General features: G+C 44.5%; 1 protein-coding gene across 1 annotated transcript in view; it reads right to left on the bottom strand.

The window, feature by feature from the left end:
* Positions 1-7681, bottom strand: part of AXL (AXL receptor tyrosine kinase) — a 30017-nt gene extending 22336 nt beyond the window's left edge. The window contains exons 1-5 of the mRNA XM_075606909.1: positions 7612-7681; positions 6852-6987; positions 6533-6624; positions 2251-2346; positions 209-286 (exon numbers count right to left, since the gene is read on the bottom strand). Of these exons, the coding sequence (XP_075463024.1) occupies positions 209-286; positions 2251-2346; positions 6533-6624; positions 6852-6934 (349 nt within the window). The 5' untranslated portion in view covers positions 6935-6987; positions 7612-7681. The remainder of the gene's footprint in view (positions 1-208; positions 287-2250; positions 2347-6532; positions 6625-6851; positions 6988-7611) is intronic.
* Between the last annotated feature and the right edge of the window lie 10113 nt (positions 7682-17794).

The following is a 17794-nucleotide window of genomic DNA, read 5'->3' as shown; positions in this document are numbered from 1 at the left end:
AGAGGTGAAAATCAGTGACACACAACAGGAGGGATACAGAACAAACCTTGTCTCTCCCACCGCATAATGATACAGTTACAGACAGAAGGGAACTATAGGACAAAGACTGTCCCTCCAAAGACAAGGTGGCAGTGACACAAACGGAAGGGACCGTTCCCACTGCAATGTAACTCAGGGACAGACAGAAGGGAGCATTGATAAAACTTACTCTTCATGGTTTTTACAGCAACTTTGAGGATGTAGTCATCTTGATTCAACTGACCCTCCATGACAGAGCCAAATTCACCTGGAAAATAAAATAAATCCCATCACATGCCGGCCTCTGCTCCTCACCGTTTATCCCAGGGCACACTCCCCCACCAAACTTATAACGAGCAAAAGGATTCCAGAAGACCAACACTCATCCGCCCCTTCAGCATGAGCCAAATTCTCCCCCTCCTCATTATTTCAAAGAAATGTTTTTGGTTATCATTTGTAAATCTAACCCTCGGCTACTCAACATTTCTGTGACAATTATTTCAAGTAGAATTTCCTTCCTCAGATAAATAGGTTATAACAAGTTACTTAACTTTACAAAAGTTAAGGTAATTATATGTAAAACAGATTCAGTAAAAAAAAAATGTAATTTTCCTGTTAAGCCTAAATACCGGATACTCTATTATTTAACATTACATTTTGTCACCATGCCCTTTTAATTATTCATGCTGTATGCAGTGACCTTAACCTTGCTTTCCATGAGGTAACAACATGTAACCTTTACATTTTAAGGGCTAAAAGTAAATGGCTGCTATTTCCTCCATGGGAAACAGCACAGAGCAGTATGCCCTGTGCTGTAACGGTTAACAAGACTGTGTGGCTGCCCCTTCAGGAATAAATGATGGATTTTTGGCTTGATACCAGCATCCCAGGAGAGAATGAAAGGAAACCATTCCACCAAGGGCTGTTTTCCGATGGCTTTTCCAGACAGCAAACGGAAGCGAGACCTGCAGGGTTCATGTTACTGTGTATTGTGTCAGCATTCCCGTACATGGGCAAACATGCCAGGTCTAGCTCACTGCAGCACTGTCTCAATCATTAGGAGCGTCATACTCATTGGAATGAAGTGTCAGTTATTGAAGGGCAGTTCCACTCACACTGGAAGGCAGGGTCACTCATAAAGAGGTTATCATTTATTAGGAGTTAGTCTTATTCACTTTAGGCCAGCCTACCTCATTAGTAGACAGTTTCCTGTGATCTCTCTCATTAAAAGGCAGTCATTCAGTACAAGGCAGGGGCACTCAGTACAAGGCAGGGGCACTCAGTACAAAGCAGGGGCACTGAAGTCAAGGCAGGGGCACTGAAGTCAAGGCAGGGGCACTCCGTTCAAGGCAGGGGCACTCACTTCAAGGCAGGGGCACTCACTTCAAGGCAGGGGCACTCACTTCAAGGCAGGGGCACTCACTTCAAGGCAGGGGCACTCACTTCAAATCAGGGGCACTCACTTCAAGGCATGGGCACTCACTTCAAGGCAGGGGCACTCACTTCAAGGCAGGGGCACTCACTTCAAGGCAGGGGCACTCACCTCAAGGCAGGGGCACTCACTTCAAGGCAGGGGCACTCACTTTAAGGCAGGGGCACTCACTTCAAGGCAGGGGCACTCACTTCAAGGCAGGGGCACTCACTTCAAGGCAGGGGCACTGAGGTCAAGGCAGGGGCACTCAGTTCACGGCAGGGGCACTCAGTTCAAGGCAGGGGTACGCAGTACAAGGCTGGGTCACGCAGTACAAGGCTGGGTCACTCAGTACAAGGCTGGGTCACTCAGTACAAGGCTGGGTCACGCAGTACAAGGCTGGGTCACGCAGTACAAGGCTGGGTCACTCAGTACAAGGATGGGTCACTCAGTACAAGGCTGGGTCACTCAGTACAAGGCTGGGTCAAGGCAGGGAAACTCACTACACGGCAGGGTCGTTAATTTAAAGCAGTCTTCCTTATGTAGTCTCTCTATATATCATAATTTGTAAGTGAGTTTGTGCTATTAATTGTACACACAGAGATGGCTGTTCCCGAATGCAAGTCCCTACTGAAGTCAGTAGGGATTTTCATCTGAAAATGGCCCAAATGGATGCTTTGTCGCATTTAGAATAAGTCCCTAAATTGAAGCTGAGAGAGATTTCTTCCTACAGCATCAGTTAGCCCCAAGTCTTTCAATGTCACACACATTTCCAATAGCATAGTCATTTTCTGTGCCATCCTATTTATCTGGGCACCCACCTTCCCCCAGTGTCTTGCCAAGCGCCAGCTTGTGCCTATCCACCATGACATCTCGTAGCTTCTCCTTCAAGTCATCGCTGATGCCCAGTCTGTTTACTGAGGAACAGTAGAGGGAAAGAGTAAATTCATGTATCTTACATCATGCACCCTACATCATGCACCCTACATCCATCTCATCAGGGCTTTCTTATTGGCAATGATTTTGGGATGGAGGAATAAAGTAAGGAACAGATTATATTAGAGAAAGGAAGAAGAATGAGTATGATAAAGAGATAAGTGAGAGGGGGATGTGAGAAAGGAGGGATGGGGACGAGAGAAAGGGGAGATAGATATGAGAGAAAAACAGGTGGGATAAGGGTTTGGGAGAGAATGGATGGAGAGAGTGATATGAGAGAGAAAGAAGTGAGGAGATATGAGAGAGAAAGAAGTGTGGGGATATAAGAGAGAAAGAAGTGAGGGAATATAAGAGAGAAAGAAGTGAGGGGATATAAGAGAGATAGAAGTGAGAGGATATAAGAGAGAGAGAGAGAGAAGTGAGGGGAAATAAGAGAGATAGAAGTGAGGGGATATAAGAGAGAAAGAAGTGAGGGGATATAAGAGAGAAAGAAGTGAGGGGATATAAGAGAGAAAGAAGTGAGGGGATATAAAAGAGAGAGAAGTGAGGGGATATAAGAGAGAAAGAAGTGAGGGGATATAAGAGAGAAAGAAGTGAGGGGATATAAGAGAGGGAGAAGTGAGGGGATATAAGAGAGAAAGAAGTGAGGGGATATAAAAGAGAAAGAAGTGAGGGGATGTAAGAGAGAAAGTAGTGAGGGGATATAAGAGAGATGGAAGTGAGGGGATTTAAGAGAGAAAAAAGTGAGGGGATATAAGAGAGAAAGAAGTGAGGGGATATAAGAGAGATAGAAGTGAGGGGATATAAGAGAGAGAGAAGTGAGGGGATATAAGAGAGAAAGAAGTGAGGGGATTTAAGAGAGAAAGAAGTGAGGGGATATAAGAGAGATAGAAGTGAGGGGATATAAGAGAGAAAGAAGTGAGGGGATATAAGAGAGAAAGAAGTGAGGGGATATAAGAGAGATAGAAGTGAGGGGATATAAGAGAGAGAGAAGTGAGGGGATATAAGAGAGAAAGAAGTGAGGGGATATAAAAGAGAAAGAAGTGAGGGGATGTAAGAGAGAAAGAAGTGAGGGGATGTAAGAGAGAAAGAAGTGAGGGAATATAAGAGAGAGAGAGAGAAGTGAGGGGATATAAAGGAAAGAGAAGTGAGGGGATATAAGAGAGAAAGAAGTGAGGGGATATAAAAGAGAAAGAAGTGAGGGGATGTAAGAGAGAAAGAAGTGAGGGAATATAAGAGAGAAAGAAGTGAGGGAATATAAGAGAGAAAGAAGTGAGGGAATATAAGAGAGAAAGAAGTGATGGAATGTAAGAGAGAAAGAAGTGAGGGAATATAAAAGAGAAAGAAGTGAGGGGATATAAAACAGAAAGAAGTGAGGGGATATACTGTAAGAGAGAAAGAAGTGAGGGGATATAAGAGAGAAAGCCGTGAGGGAATATAAGAGAGAAAGAAGTGAGGGGATATAAGAGAGAAAGAAGTCAGGGATATAAGAGAAAGAAGTGAGGGAATATAAGAGAGAAAGAAGTGAGGGAATATAAGAGAGAAAGAAGTGAGGGAATATACAGTAAGAGAGAAAGAAGTGATGGAATGTAAGAGAGAAAGAAGTGAGGGAATATAAAAGAGAAAGAAGTGAGGGGATATACTGTAAAAGAGAAAGAAGTGAGGGGATATAAGAGAGAAAGAAGTGAGGGGATATAAGAGAGAAAGCAGTGAGGGGATATGAGAGAAAGCAGTGAGGGGATATAAGAGAGAAAGAAGTGAGGGGATATACTGTAAGAGAGAAAGAAGTGAGGGAATATAAGAGAGAAAGAAGTGAGGGAATATAAGAGAGATAGAAGTGAGGGGATATAAGAGAGAAAGAAGTGAGGGAATATAAGAGAGATAGAAGTGAGGGGATATAAGAGAGATAGAAGTGAGGGGGTATAAGAGAGAAAGTAAGTGAGGGAATATAAGAGAGAAAGAAGTGAGGGAATATAAGAGAGAAAGAAGTGAGGGAATATAAGAGAGAAAGAAGTGAGGGAATATAAAAGAGAAAGAAGTGAGGGGATATACTGTAAAAGAGAAAGAAGTGAGGGGATATAAGAGAGAAAGAAGTGAGGGGATATAAGAGAGAAAGCAGTGAGGGGATATGAGAGAAAGCAGTGAGGGGATATAAGAGAGAAAGAAGTGAGGGAATATAAGAGAGAAAGAAGTGAGGGAATATAAGAGAGAAAGAAGTGAGGGAATATAAAAGAGAAAGAAGTGAGGGGATATACTGTAAAAGAGAAAGAAGTGAGGGGATATAAGAGAGAAAGAAGTGAGGGGATATAAGAGAGAAAGCAGTGAGGGGATATGAGAGAAAGCAGTGAGGGGATATAAGAGAGAAAGAAGTGAGGGGATATACTGTAAGAGAGAAAGAAGTGAGGGAATATAAGAGAGAAAGAAGTGAGGGAATATAAGAGGGATAGAAGTGAGGGGATATAAGAGAGAAAGAAGTGAGGGAATATAAGAGAGATAGAAGTGAGGGGATATAAGAGAGATAGAAGTGAGGGGGTATAAGAGAGAAAGTAAGTGAGGGAATATAAGAGAGAAAGAAGTGAGGGAATATAAGAGAGAAAGTAAGTGAGGGAATATAAGAGAGAAAGAAGTGAGGGAATATAAGAGAGAAAGAAGTGAGGGAATATAAGAGAGAAAGAAGTGAGGGAATATAAGAGAGAAAGAACTGAGGGAATATAAGAGAGAAAGAAGTGAGGGGATATAAGAGAGAAAGAACTGAGGGAATATAAGAGAGAAAGAAGTGAGGGGATATAAGAGAGAAAGAAGTGAGGGGATATAAGAGAGAGAGAAGTGAGGGTATATAAGAGAGAGAGAAGTGAGGGAATATAAGAGAGAAAGAACAGAGGCGAATGTGGGAGAAACTTTCACAAACAACAACGTTTCAGTAAGTTGCAGGCGCTACAAGAATTTCCTGTAGAAAAGAAGAATGGTAGAACTAGAGGTCCTGCTCTGAAGTTGGCTGGTGGGAGGCTCAGGGAGACGTTAGGAAGGGTAGTGTGATACACAGACCAATCTCCCAGCAAAAGCAATGGAGGTTAATACAATATAACTGCTTGGGATAGAAACAAGGGGATCAAATGGGGTCTGAGCTTCACAATGAATAAACACTTCCGTACTTCTGCCCCAAAACTCCCACCCTCCCATTTCAGAGCAGGACCTCTTGTTCTAGCATTCCTCTTTTTATGGAAAATACTTCCACTATGCACCTTATTGATGACCCGTCTTGCATTAGACAAGTTTTTCAAACTAGGCATGGGCAAAAAGTAGGGCGTGAAATCAGAACCGAGCAGAATCTTACATTCCAAAACCCAAACCCTTAAGATATTGTAGAACCAAAACCTCCCAAATATTTCAAACCAAAACAGGCCATATTTCTTGCTCTTTTATTAATCATGTCGTTTTTAAGTTATATATTGTTTTTGTTTTCTAATTGTTTTATTATTTATACTTATTATAGGCAATGTTTACATTTTATTTTGCTATTTTCCTGCTTAGTTTTAGTTTTTTTCCCATAATTTACTAAAAAAATCCAAAACCACACAATCGAGTTATGGCAAAAACCAGAACCAAAACTCCTTTCTGATCACACTGCAGGCAGCTGGTAATGTGGACGAAGTGAAAGGACAGGGACATGTATTGAAAGGAGACGTCAGACTGAGGGTCCCGCTTCAGCTACGTAACTGTTTTGTTCCCTGTTGTCTCCATCACAGAACATATAAAATGAGCTACATTTTCCTGAACTGCAGCCAAGTGGATAGAGTAATGAGAGAGGCCCTGCGGGGTCCTCCACCTCCCCGTTCTCTTTTCGTTCTGTCCATCATATTACTGCTTACTGGCTACCCCTCTTGATCCTCAACTCATTTCAGGGAGACGTCCATGATTTGTGTACAGAGATAGAAAGGGAGTGGGGGGTGCGCTAAAAAGGACAGTCAGTGAGAAACAGTAGAAAGGACACAGAGGACATCCCCCTAACACGTCGTTGACACCTCTGGCACTGAATGGGGTTGATATACCGGTATTTAAATGTCCCTGATTTCCTGCACTTCTCACCCTACCCCCCTCCCTCCTTCTGCAACACTATATATATACTGTATATATATATATATATATATGTATATAAAGATTACTTACACGTAGCCTCTGTGGTTCTGCGGCTGTAGGATTTCCTCACTCTGTAACGTACGACCAGCTCCCCTTGCTCCATTGTGGGCTCAAATGCCTCCCTGAAATCACACAACACCTGCATCAGCCTTGTTTCTCTTTACTATGGTAACCCAACCCCCTGGGTGTTTTACTGCCCTGAAAGTGACTCTATAATATTGCAAGGCAGTACCCCCTCTTACAAGTGCCTTATTGCCCTAGAAGTGACCCTGTGACATCGTTTTTTTGCAGCTACCCAACTCTGGAAAGCCCCTTTAAATGCAGTAACATGATACCCTCCAGCACTTACCCATAGCGCGTCTCCTTCTTTCGCAGACGCGCCAGAAAAATGGCAACAAAAATGGCACAGGAAAATGCCACAGCTACCGCCATGACAACATACCACCAGTGCCAGGAGAAGACGGGAGCAGAGTTCTCTCTTACAGCTGTGGAGAGGGGACACTGCATTATATAGTTATACAGACACAGGAGGGGTTCCTCCTACTGCAGGGTACGGCTTCATCCCCGGGGGCCATGGCTGCACGCCGCACATAAAGTACAGCCCTCTATGGGGCAGGCCCCAGTCGTTATGTGTGCGCGCGCTCACAAAGCGCGATGCGCGACCGCCTTGGCCAAAAGACCAGATTTTTGTCCTTTGGTGCGGCAGCCGAGCACTGGCCACGTCACGGCAGCTGCTTAGCCAATGAGGGCGAACCAGCCATGTGACCCCATAGCCCCGCCCCCGCCATGCGTCCCTATCGTTGCCTGGAGTCAATCAGATCGCACTGATGCAGAGAACGAGCGCCGCCAGGCACCGCGTCGTGCGCGCAGCGTGTGCACTGGGGCCGCAGCCTAACACAGACAGCAGGGATCTGTGGTGCATGTAGACTAATCTGTCCCTCCCAGTTTAAGTAGACACAGTGGTACAGATGCAAGGGAGCTATTGGAAGTGGGGCCTGTCCCTCAGAGACACAGACAGACGTGAATTCTAAGTCTTTCTTTCCCACAGGAAGGTGACAGTGACACAGACCGGTGGCAGCACCTGGTTCCCAGCACACACTGTTACTTACCTTGCTGGTGCAAGGGAATGTTTCCGTCTGAAAAGCAAGCAGAGACATTGCATGTAAGTATGAGGCAGCAGAGACATTGCATGTAAGTATGAGGCAGCAGAGACATTGCATGTAAGTATGAGCAGCAGAGACATTGCATGTAAGTATGAGGCAGCAGAGACATTGCATGTAAGTATGAGGCAGCAGAGACATTGCATGTAAGTATGAGGCAGCAGAGACATTGCATGTAAGTATGAGGCAGCAGAGACATTGCATGTAAGTATGAGGCAGCAGAGACATTGCATGTAAGTATGAGGCAGCAGAGACATTGCATGTAAGTATGAGGCAGCAGAGACATTGCATGTAAGTATGAGGCAGCAGAGACATTGCATGTAAGTATGAGGCAGCAGAGACATTGCATGTACGTATGAGGCAGCAGAGACATTGCATGTAAGTATGAGGCAGCAGAGACATTGCATGTAAGTATGAGCAGCAGAGACATTGCATGTAAGTATGAGGCAGCAGAGACATTGCATGTAAGTATGAGGCAGCAGAGACATTGCATGTACGTATGAGGCAGCAGAGACATTGCATGTAAGTATGAGGCAGCAGAGACATTGCATGTAAGTATGAGGCAGCAGAGACATTGCATGTAAGTATGAGGCAGCAGAGACATTGCATGTAAGTATGAGGCAGCAGAGACATTGCATGTAAGTATGAGGCAGCAGAGACATTGCATGTAAGTATGAGCAGCAGAGACATTGCATGTAAGTATGAGGCAGCAGAGACATTGCATGTAAGTATGAGGCAGCAGAGACATTGCATGTAAGTATGAGGCAGCAGAGACATTGCATGTAAGTATGAGCAGCAGAGACATTGCATGTAAGTATGAGGCAGCAGAGACATTGCGTGTAAGTATGAGGCAGCAGAGACATTGCGTGTAAGTATGAGGCAGCAGAGACATTGCATGTAAGTATGAGGCAGCAGAGACATTGCATGTAAGTATGAGGCAGCAGAGACATTGCGTGTAAGTATGAGGCAGCAGAGACATTGCGTGTAAGTATGAGGCAGCAGAGACATTGCATGTAAGTATGAGCAGCAGAGACATTGCATGTAAGTATGAGGCAGCAGAGACATTGCATGTAAGTATGAGGCAGCAGAGACATTGCATGTAAGTATGAGGCAGCAGAGACATTGCATGTAAGTATGAGGCAGCAGAGACATTGCATGTAAGTATGAGGCAGCAGAGACATTGCATGTAAGTATGAGGCAGCAGAGACATTGCATGTACGTATGAGGCAGCAGAGACATTGCATGTAAGTATGAGGCAGCAGAGACATTGCATGTAAGTATGAGCAGCAGAGACATTGCATGTAAGTATGAGGCAGCAGAGACATTGCATGTAAGTATGAGGCAGCAGAGACATTGCATGTAAGTATGAGGCAGCAGAGACATTGCATGTAAGTATGAGGCAGCAGAGACATTGCATGTAAGTATGAGGCAGCAGAGACATTGCATGTAAGTATGAGGCAGCAGAGACATTGCATGTAAGTATGAGCAGCAGAGACATTGCATGTAAGTATGAGGCAGCAGAGACATTGCATGTAAGTATGAGGCAGCAGAGACATTGCATGTAAGTATGAGGCAGCAGAGACATTGCATGTAAGTATGAGGCAGCAGAGACATTGCATGTAAGTATGAGGCAGCAGAGATATTGCATGTAAGTATGAGCAGCAGAGACATTGCATGTAAGTATGAGGCAGCAGAGACATTGCATGTAAGTATGAGGCAGCAGAGACATTGCATGTAAGTATGAGCAGCAGAGACATTGCATGTAAGTATGAGGCAGCAGAGACATTGCATGTAAGTATGAGCAGCAGAGACATTGCATGTAAGTATGAGGCAGCAGAGACATTGCATGTAAGTATGAGGCAGCAGAGACATTGCATGTAAGTATGAGCAGCAGAGACATTGCATGTAAGTATGAGGCAGCAGAGACATTGCATGTAAGTATGAGGCAGCAGAGACATTGCATGTAAGTATGAGGCAGCAGAGACATTGCATGTACGTATGAGGCAGCAGAGACATTGCATGTAAGTATGAGGCAGCAGAGACATTGCATGTAAGTATGAGGCAGCAGAGACATTGCATGTAAGTATGAGGCAGCAGAGACATTGCATGTAAGTATGAGGCAGCAGAGACATTGCATGTAAGTATGAGGCAGCAGAGACATTGCATGTAAGTATGAGCAGCAGAGACATTGCATGTAAGTATGAGGCAGCAGAGACATTGCATGTAAGTATGAGGCAGCAGAGACATTGCATGTAAGTATGAGGCAGCAGAGACATTGCATGTAAGTATGAGCAGCAGAGACATTGCATGTAAGTATGAGGCAGCAGAGACATTGCGTGTAAGTATGAGGCAGCAGAGACATTGCGTGTAAGTATGAGGCAGCAGAGACATTGCGTGTAAGTATGAGGCAGCAGAGACATTGCATGTAAGTATGAGGCAGCAGAGACATTGCATGTAAGTATGAGGCAGCAGAGACATTGCATGTAAGTATGAGGCAGCAGAGACATTGCATGTAAGTATGAGCAGCAGAGACATTGCATGTACGTATGAGGCAGCAGAGACATTGCATGTAAGTATGAGGCAGCAGAGACATTGCATGTAAGTATGAGGCAGCAGAGACATTGCATGTAAGTATGAGGCAGCAGAGACATTGCATGTAAGTATGAGGCAGCAGAGACATTGCATGTAAGTATGAGGCAGCAGAGACATTGCATGTACGTATGAGGCAGCAGAGACATTGCATGTAAGTATGAGGCAGCAGAGACATTGCATGTAAGTATGAGGCAGCAGAGACATTGCATGTAAGTATGAGGCAGCAGAGACATTGCATGTAAGTATGAGGCAGCAGAGACATTGCATGTAAGTATGAGGCAGCAGAGACATTGCATGTAAGTATGAGCAGCAGAGACATTGCATGTAAGTATGAGGCAGCAGAGACATTGCATGTAAGTATGAGGCAGCAGAGACATTGCATGTAAGTATGAGGCAGCAGAGACATTGCATGTAAGTATGAGCAGCAGAGACATTGCATGTAAGTATGAGGCAGCAGAGACATTGCATGTAAGTATGAGGCAGCAGAGACATTGCATGTAAGTATGAGCAGCAGAGACATTGCATGTAAGTATGAGGCAGCAGAGACATTGCATGTAAGTATGAGCAGCAGAGACATTGCATGTAAGTATGAGGCAGCAGAGACATTGCATGTAAGTATGAGGCAGCAGAGACATTGCATGTAAGTATGAGCAGCAGAGACATTGCATGTAAGTATGAGGCAGCAGAGACATTGCATGTAAGTATGAGGCAGCAGAGACATTGCATGTAAGTATGAGGCAGCAGAGACATTGCATGTAAGTATGAGGCAGCAGAGACATTGCATGTAAGTATGAGGCAGCAGAGACATTGCATGTAAGTATGAGGCAGCAGAGACATTGCATGTAAGTATGAGGCAGCAGAGACATTGCATGTAAGTATGAGGCAGCAGAGACATTGCATGTAAGTATGAGGCAGCAGAGACATTGCATGTAAGTATGAGGCAGCAGAGACATTGCATGTAAGTATGAGGCAGCAGAGACATTGCATGTAAGTATGAGGCAGCAGAGACATTGCATGTAAGTATGAGGCAGCAGAGACATTGCATGTAAGTTTGAGGCAGCATAGACATTGCATGTAAGTACTGTATGAGGCAGCAGAGACATTGCATGTAAGTATGAGGCAGCAGAGACATTGCATGTAAGTATGAGCAGCAGAGACATTGCATGTAAGTATGAGGCAGCAGAGACATTGCATGTAAGTATGAGGCAGCAGAGACATTGCATGTAAGTATGAGGCAGCAGAGACATTGCATGTAAGTATGAGGCAGCAGAGACATTGCATGTAAGTATGAGGCAGCAGAGACATTGCATGTAAGTATGAGCAGCAGAGACATTGCATGTAAGTATGAGGCAGCAGAGACATTGCATGTAAGTATGAGGCAGCAGAGACATTGCATGTAAGTATGAGCAGCAGAGACATTGCATGTAAGTATGAGGCAGCAGAGACATTGCATGTAAGTATGAGCAGCAGAGACATTGCATGTAAGTATGAGGCAGCAGAGACATTGCATGTAAGTATGAGCAGCAGAGACATTGCGTGTAAGTATGAGGCAGCAGAGACATTGCGTGTAAGTATGAGGCAGCAGAGACATTGCGTGTAAGTATGAGGCAGCAGAGACATTGCGTGTAAGTATGAGGCAGCAGAGACATTGCATGTAAGTATGAGGCAGCAGAGACATTGCATGTAAGTATGAGGCAGCAGAGACATTGCATGTAAGTATGAGGCAGCAGAGACATTGCATGTAAGTATGAGGCAGCAGAGACATTGCATGTAAGTATGAGGCAGCAGAGACATTGCATGTAAGTATGAGGCAGCAGAGACATTGCATGTAAGTATGAGGCAGCAGAGACATTGCATGTAAGTATGAGGCAGCAGAGACATTGCATGTAAGTATGAGGCAGCAGAGACATTGCATGTAAGTATGAGGCAGCAGAGACATTGCATGTAAGTATGAGCAGCAGAGACATTGCATGTAAGTATGAGGCAGCAGAGACATTGCATGTAAGTATGAGGCAGCAGAGACATTGCATGTAAGTATGAGGCAGCAGAGACATTGCATGTAAGTATGAGCAGCAGAGACATTGCATGTAAGTATGAGCAGCAGAGACATTGCATGTAAGTATGAGGCAGCAGAGACATTGCATGTAAGTATGAGCAGCAGAGACATTGCATGTAAGTATGAGGCAGCAGAGACATTGCATGTAAGTATGAGGCAGCAGAGACATTGCATGTAAGTATGAGCAGCAGAGACATTGCATGTAAGTATGAGGCAGCAGAGACATTGCATGTAAGTATGAGCAGCAGAGACATTGCATGTAAGTATGAGGCAGCAGAGACATTGCATGTAAGTATGAGGCAGCAGAGACATTGCATGTAAGTATGAGCAGCAGAGACAATGCATGTAAGTATGAGGCAGCAGAGACATTGCATGTAAGTATGAGGCAGCAGAGACATTGCATGTAAGTATGAGGCAGCAGAGACATTGCATGTAAGTATGAGGCAGCAGAGACATTGCATGTAAGTATGAGCAGCAGAGACATTGCATGTAAGTATGAGGCAGCAGAGACATTGCATGTAAGTATGAGGCAGCAGAGACATTGCATGTAAGTATGAGGCAGCAGAGACATTGCATGTAAGTATGAGGCAGCAGAGACATTGCATGTAAGTATGAGGCAGCAGAGACATTGCATGTAAGTATGAGGCAGCAGAGACATTGCATGTAAGTATGAGCAGCAGAGACATTGCATGTAAGTATGAGGCAGCAGAGACATTGCATGTAAGTATGAGCAGCAGAGACATTGCATGTAAGTTTGAGGCAGCAGAGACATTGCATGTAAGTACTGTATGAGGCAGCAGAGACATTGCATGTAAGTATGAGGCAGCAGAGACATTGCATGTAAGTATGAGCAGCAGAGACATTGCATGTAAGTATGAGGCAGCAGAGACATTGCATGTAAGTATGAGGCAGCAGAGACATTGCATGTAAGTATGAGGCAGCAGAGACATTGCATGTAAGTATGAGGCAGCAGAGACATTGCATGTAAGTATGAGCAGCAGAGACATTGCATGTAAGTATGAGGCAGCAGAGACATTGCATGTAAGTATGAGGCAGCAGAGACATTGCATGTAAGTATGAGCAGCAGAGACATTGCATGTAAGTATGAGGCAGCAGAGACATTGCATGTAAGTATGAGCAGCAGAGACATTGCATGTAAGTATGAGGCAGCAGAGACATTGCATGTAAGTATGAGCAGCAGAGACATTGCGTGTAAGTATGAGGCAGCAGAGACATTGCGTGTAAGTATGAGGCAGCAGAGACATTGCGTGTAAGTATGAGGCAGCAGAGACATTGCGTGTAAGTATGAGGCAGCAGAGACATTGCGTGTAAGTATGAGGCAGCAGAGACATTGCGTGTAAGTATGAGGCAGCAGAGACATTGCATGTAAGTATGAGGCAGCAGAGACATTGCATGTAAGTATGAGGCAGCAGAGACATTGCATGTAAGTATGAGGCAGCAGAGACATTGCATGTAAGTATGAGGCAGCAGAGACATTGCATGTAAGTATGAGGCAGCAGAGACATTGCATGTAAGTATGAGGCAGCAGAGACATTGCATGTAAGTATGAGGCAGCAGAGACATTGCATGTAAGTATGAGGCAGCAGAGACATTGCATGTAAGTATGAGGCAGCAGAGGACATTGCATGTAAGTATGAGGCAGCAGAGACATTGCATGTAAGTATGAGGCAGCAGAGACATTGCATGTAAGTATGAGGCAGCAGAGACATTGCATGTAAGTATGAGGCAGCAGAGACATTGCATGTAAGTATGAGGCAGCAGAGACATTGCATGTAAGTATGAGGCAGCAGAGACATTGCATGTAAGTATGAGGCAGCAGAGACATTGCATGTAAGTATGAGGCAGCAGAGACATTGCATGTAAGTATGAGGCAGCAGAGACATTGCATGTAAGTATGAGCAGCAGAGACATTGCATGTAAGTATGAGGCAGCAGAGACATTGCATGTAAGTATGAGGCAGCAGAGACATTGCATGTAAGTATGAGGCAGCAGAGACATTGCATGTAAGTATGAGGCAGCAGAGACATTGCATGTAAGTATGAGCAGCAGAGACATTGCATGTAAGTATGAGGCAGCAGAGACATTGCATGTAAGTATGAGGCAGCAGAGACATTGCATGTAAGTATGAGCAGCAGAGACATTGCATGTAAGTATGAGCAGCAGAGACATTGCATGTAAGTATGAGGCAGCAGAGACATTGCATGTAAGTATGAGGCAGCAGAGATATTGCATATAAGTATGAGGCAGCAGAGACATTGCATGTAAGTATGAGGCAGCAGAGACATTGCATGTAAGTATGAGGCAGCAGAGACATTGCATGTAAGTATGAGGCAGCAGAGACATTGCATGTAAGTATGAGGCAGCAGAGACATTGCATGTAAGTATGAGGCAGCAGAGACATTGCATGTAAGTATGAGGCAGCAGAGACATTGCATGTAAGTATGAGGCAGCAGAGACATTGCATGTAAGTATGAGCAGCAGAGACATTGCATGTAAGTATGAGGCAGCAGAGACATTGCATGTAAGTATGAGGCAGCAGAGACATTGCATGTAAGTATGAGGCAGCAGAGACATTGCATGTAAGTATGAGGCAGCAGAGACATTGCATGTAAGTATGAGCAGCAGAGACATTGCATGTAAGTATGAGGCAGCAGAGACATTGCATGTAAGTATGAGGCAGCAGAGACATTGCATGTAAGTATGAGGCAGCAGAGACATTGCATGTAAGTATGAGCAGCAGAGACATTGCATGTAAGTATGAGGCAGCAGAGACATTGCATGTAAGTATGAGGCAGCAGAGACATTGCATGTAAGTATGAGGCAGCAGAGACATTGCATGTAAGTATGAGCAGCAGAGACATTGCATGTAAGTATGAGGCAGCAGAGACATTGCATGTAAGTATGAGGCAGCAGAGACATTGCATGTAAGTATGAGCAGCAGAGACATTGCATATAAGTATGAGGCAGCAGAGACATTGCATGTAAGTATGAGCAGCAGAGACATTGCATGTAAGTATGAGGCAGCAGAGACATTGCATGTAAGTATGAGGCAGCAGAGACATTGCATGTAAGTATGAGCAGCAGAGACATTGCATGTAAGTATGAGCAGCAGAGACATTGCATGTAAGTATGAGGCAGCAGAGACATTGCATGTAAGTATGAGCAGCAGAGACATTGCATATAAGTATGAGGCAGCAGAGACATTGCATGTAAGTATGAGCAGCAGAGACATTGCATGTAAGTATGAGGCAGCAGAGACATTGCATGTAAGTATGAGGCAGCAGAGACATTGCATGTAAGTATGAGCAGCAGAGACATTGCATGTAAGTATGAGGCAGCAGAGACATTGCATGTAAGTATGAGGCAGCAGAGACATTGCGTGTAAGTATGAGGCAGCAGAGACATTGCGTGTAAGTATGAGGCAGCAGAGACATTGCATGTAAGTATGAGGCAGCAGAGACATTGCGTGTAAGTATGAGGCAGCAGAGACATTGCGTGTAAGTATGAGGCAGCAGAGACATTGCGTGTAAGTATGAGGCAGCAGAGACATTGCATGTAAGTATGAGGCAGCAGAGACATTGCATGTAAGTATGAGGCAGCAGAGACATTGCATGTAAGTATGAGGCAGCAGAGACATTGCATGTAAGTATGAGGCAGCAGAGACATTGCATGTAAGTATGAGGCAGCAGAGACATTGCATGTAAGTATGAGGCAGCAGAGACATTGCATGTAAGTATGAGGCAGCAGAGACATTGCATGTAAGTATGAGGCAGCAGAGACATTGCATGTAAGTATGAGGCAGCAGAGACATTGCATGTAAGTATGAGGCAGCAGAGACATTGCATGTAAGTATGAGCAGCAGAGACATTGCATGTAAGTATGAGGCAGCAGAGACATTGCATGTAAGTATGAGGCAGCAGAGACATTGCATGTAAGTATGAGCAGCAGAGACATTGCATGTAAGTATGAGGCAGCAGAGACATTGCATGTAAGTATGAGGCAGCAGAGACATTGCATGTAAGTATGAGCAGCAGAGACATTGCATGTAAGTATGAGGCAGCAGAGACATTGCATGTAAGTATGAGCAGCAGAGACATTGCGTGTAAGTATGAGGCAGCAGAGACATTGCATGTAAGTATGAGGCAGCAGAGACATTGCGTGTAAGTATGAGGCAGCAGAGACATTGCGTGTAAGTATGAGGCAGCAGAGACATTGCGTGTAAGTATGAGGCAGCAGAGACATTGCGTGTAAGTATGAGGCAGCAGAGACATTGCATGTAAGTATGAGGCAGCAGAGACATTGCATGTAAGTATGAGGCAGCAGAGACATTGCATGTAAGTATGAGGCAGCAGAGACATTGCATGTAAGTATGAGGCAGCAGAGACATTGCATGTAAGTATGAGGCAGCAGAGACATTGCATGTAAGTATGAGGCAGCAGAGACATTGCATGTAAGTATGAGGCAGCAGAGACATTGCATGTAAGTATGAGGCAGCAGAGACATTGCATGTAAGTATGAGGCAGCAGAGACATTGCATGTAAGTATGAGGCAGCAGAGACATTGCATGTAAGTATGAGCAGCAGAGACATTGCATGTAAGTATGAGGCAGCAGAGACATTGCATGTAAGTATGAGGCAGCAGAGACATTGCATGTAAGTATGAGCAGCAGAGACATTGCATGTAAGTATGAGGCAGCAGAGACATTGCATGTAAGTATGAGGCAGCAGAGACATTGCATGTAGGTATGAGGCAGCAGAGACATTGCATGTAAGTATGAGGCAGCAGAGACATTGCATGTAAGTATGAGCAGCAGAGACATTGCATGTAAGTATGAGGCAGCAGAGACATTGCATGTAAGTATGAGGCAGCAGAGACATTGCATGTAAGTATGAGGCAGCAGAGACATTGCATGTAAGTATGAGGCAGCAGAGACATTGCATGTAAGTATGAGCAGCAGAGACATTGCATGTAAGTATGAGGCAGCAGAGACATTGCATGTAAGTATGAGGCAGCAGAGACATTGCATGTAAGTATGAGGCAGCAGAGACATTGCATGTAAGTATGAGGCAGCAGAGACATTGCATGTAAGTATGAGGCAGCAGAGACATTGCATGTAAGTATGAGGCAGCAGAGATATTGCATATAAGTATGAGGCAGCAGAGACATTGCATGTAAGTATGAGGCAGCAGAGACATTGCATGTAAGTATGAGGCAGCAGAGACATTGCATGTAAGTATGAGGCAGCAGAGACATTGCATGTAAGTATGAGGCAGCAGAGACATTGCATGTAAGTATGAGGCAGCAGAGACATTGCATGTAAGTATGAGGCAGCAGAGACATTGCATGTAAGTATGAGGCAGCAGAGACATTGCATGTAAGTATGAGCAGCAGAGACATTGCATGTAAGTATGAGGCAGCAGAGACATTGCATGTAAGTATGAGGCAGCAGAGACATTGCATGTA

The sequence above is a fragment of the Ascaphus truei genome, chromosome 7 (assembly GCF_040206685.1).
Source record: "Ascaphus truei isolate aAscTru1 chromosome 7, aAscTru1.hap1, whole genome shotgun sequence".
NCBI classification, from domain to species: Eukaryota; Metazoa; Chordata; class Amphibia; order Anura; family Ascaphidae; genus Ascaphus; species Ascaphus truei.
Note: the sequence above shows the minus strand (reverse complement) of the source record. Positions and strands in the feature narration are given on the sequence as shown.